The following is a 2,591-nucleotide window of genomic DNA, read 5'->3' as shown; positions in this document are numbered from 1 at the left end:
TGGAGACTGCCTATACTGCTAACATACTGCCAGTGAGGCTCTGATGGCAACAAGGCAGACTTCTGTGAGGGTCCATTCAGAGCACGCCAGCCCCTCTCCCACCCAGCTAACTGTGGGTTACTGGACTGACATGAACTCCTGCAGAAGGCCTCCTGCAGTGGAGCTATGAAGCAGGTCACTTAAGTAGAGACTGCTCCTCAACCACCACAGGGGCATTGTTGTTGTTAGGTGCCGTCAAGTTGGTTCTGACTCATAGTGACCCCATGTACAACAGAACGAAACATTGCCCGGTCCTGAACCATCCTCACAATCATTTCTATGTTTGAACCCATTGTTGCAGCCATTGTGTCTATAATCAACAAGACAGATCCCTTGAAGGTCCATATGGGAAATGTCAGCAGCACCACCTCTTCCTGATACGGATGGAAGTCTGCCTGTTCTTCCCTTGAATGCCAGCTCAGATCTTAGCAGCCACTACAGAGCTGGGAAGGAAGCCTTGGACAAAACCAGAGGGCAACACCCAGCCCCACAGGGAGTTCACTGGGTGTGGGCTTTCTAACTGAAAACATGGTTGCAGAAACAGAGCAGGGGAGGGAGTAATAACCAGAGGGGAGAGGAGACTGTACTCCCTGGTAGGAAGATTGATTAGTGCGTGATATCTCACCTGAGTGACTGCACACTCTGATGGATGGACTGATCACTGTGTGTTCTCTTGTGTGTTTAGGAAACACTGAAAGTTGAAATCTGAGATCTGGAACTCTCTAATCCTAATTAAATCAGGGAGGGAGAAGGAGCTATCACAGAGAAGGAGAGGAAGTGGTAAGCAAAGACTGAAGGCTCTACCCACCTAAGATTTTCTCACAGAAAATAGTGTAGACAAAAACACCAACTACTGGGGAGAATTCAGAAAGCTAACACCCTCAAAAATTCCAATGCCCCAACAAAAAATTACAAGAGACACAAAGATAAGAGAAATGATGACCCATCCAAATGAACATGATGAAGGGAGTGTAATTCATCTATGGAAGTCTGAATAATGAACAGAATGGAAGAATATAATACAACAATGTTAAACATAATCAAAGAACTAAGAGAAAACATAGACAAAGATCTAAAAAAATAAGGGAAACAATGTATGAACAAAATGAGGATTAAAAAAAAAAAAATAGACACACTAGAAAGAAACCAAAAAGAGATATTGCAACTGAAAGAAAGAGCCATTTTCAGCCTTAAATAAAATAACTGTGTAAAAGCTCTACAGTGTAGTCTCTGATATATTACTGAATAAATGGTATGGTAAATATATTTAAATGTTTAGGTGCAATATACATTTATATAATCTTTTACTAACCTTGAATAAATAGTTGACCCAACACCATCTTCTTGATGTAATACCAATAATTCCATCATCAGGAAGATTTTCATTTCTTCCCAGTCTTGTAAATTTAAGAAAATCTTTTAGGTAAAGTATACCATTTATTATAAAAAATATTCTACCCTCTGATAGGCACATATCTGTGACATGGTGTCTTTCATCATCATTCAGAATGCCTGGAGGGACTCTGATTTTTGTCCAAGTAAGGAATGAATCATTTGTTTGAAAGGTCTCCATTTCAGTTACCACAACAGCAGCTGAAGGAACACAAGCATCCCAGTCAACTATTAGTTGACTACCACTTGGTGTAGACAGTGGTAAATAACCAGGAATCTCAGGTATGGTCATCACAGGAAGAGTCAGTAGAAAAACAAAATCTGCAACAAAACAATCTTGAAAAGCCACTTTGTTTCCTACAATATTCTTTACTATATCATCTTTTCTCATTGGTATTGATATTTTCCAGACCCTAAGGAGAGAAAAATAAAAAATATAAGAATAAAATAATCTCTCTCTCCTCGGATACATCAAGCATTGTATTGACATTTAACATATTTTTTTAAAAGATAATTTTTTATCAACATAAATACAGGTAAAAAAAAATTAACTAGTAATAAAATGCTATCACTGCTCCCATTTCTCCTCATTCTTCACTCTTGCCTGCGAAAGAAAACAATCTTGAAACTTACAGCTGTTTCTTATGAAATGTGTCTTCATATTCCCAAATAAACATTCTTAGACTGCCTTTTTTAAAAACTTTTTAAATTGTACTCTAGATGAAGGTTTACAGAAAAAATAGTTTCTCATTAAATAGTTAGTACACATATTGTTTTATGACATTGGTTAACAACTCCATGACATGTCAATACTCTCCCTTCTCAACCTTGGGTTCCCTATTACCAGCTTTCCTATCCCCTCTTGCCTTCTAGTCCTTGTCCTGGGCTGTCGTGCCCCATTAGTCTCGTTTTATTTTATGGCCTGTCTAATCTTTGGCTGAAGGGTGAAGCTCGGGAGTGACTTCATTACTAAGCTAAAAGGGTTTCCGGGGGCCAAAGTCTCAGGGTTTAGACTGCCTTTTTTAATATGTAATTTTTATTCATTATCTATTGACTTCCCTCCTACATGTCTGTCAGTTTGTCATACTGTAGGGGCTTGCATGTTGCTGTGATGCTGGCAGCTATGCCACCAGTATTTCAAATACCAGCAGGGTCACCCA

General features: G+C 39.0%; 1 protein-coding gene across 1 annotated transcript in view; it reads right to left on the bottom strand.

The window, feature by feature from the left end:
• The window catches only part of CATSPERE (catsper channel auxiliary subunit epsilon), a 169,773-nt gene that overhangs the window by 116,249 nt on the left and 50,933 nt on the right, over nucleotides 1-2,591 (bottom strand). The window contains exon 9 of the mRNA XM_012555409.1: nucleotides 1,352-1,844. Coding sequence (XP_012410863.1) covers nucleotides 1,352-1,844 — 493 coding nt within the window. The remainder of the gene's footprint in view (nucleotides 1-1,351; nucleotides 1,845-2,591) is intronic.

The sequence above is a fragment of the Trichechus manatus genome, unplaced genomic scaffold (genome assembly GCF_000243295.1).
Source record: "Trichechus manatus latirostris isolate Lorelei unplaced genomic scaffold, TriManLat1.0 scaffold00039, whole genome shotgun sequence".
NCBI lineage: Eukaryota > Metazoa > Chordata > Mammalia > Sirenia > Trichechidae > Trichechus > Trichechus manatus.
This window is presented reverse-complemented; position numbering and strand designations above follow the sequence as displayed.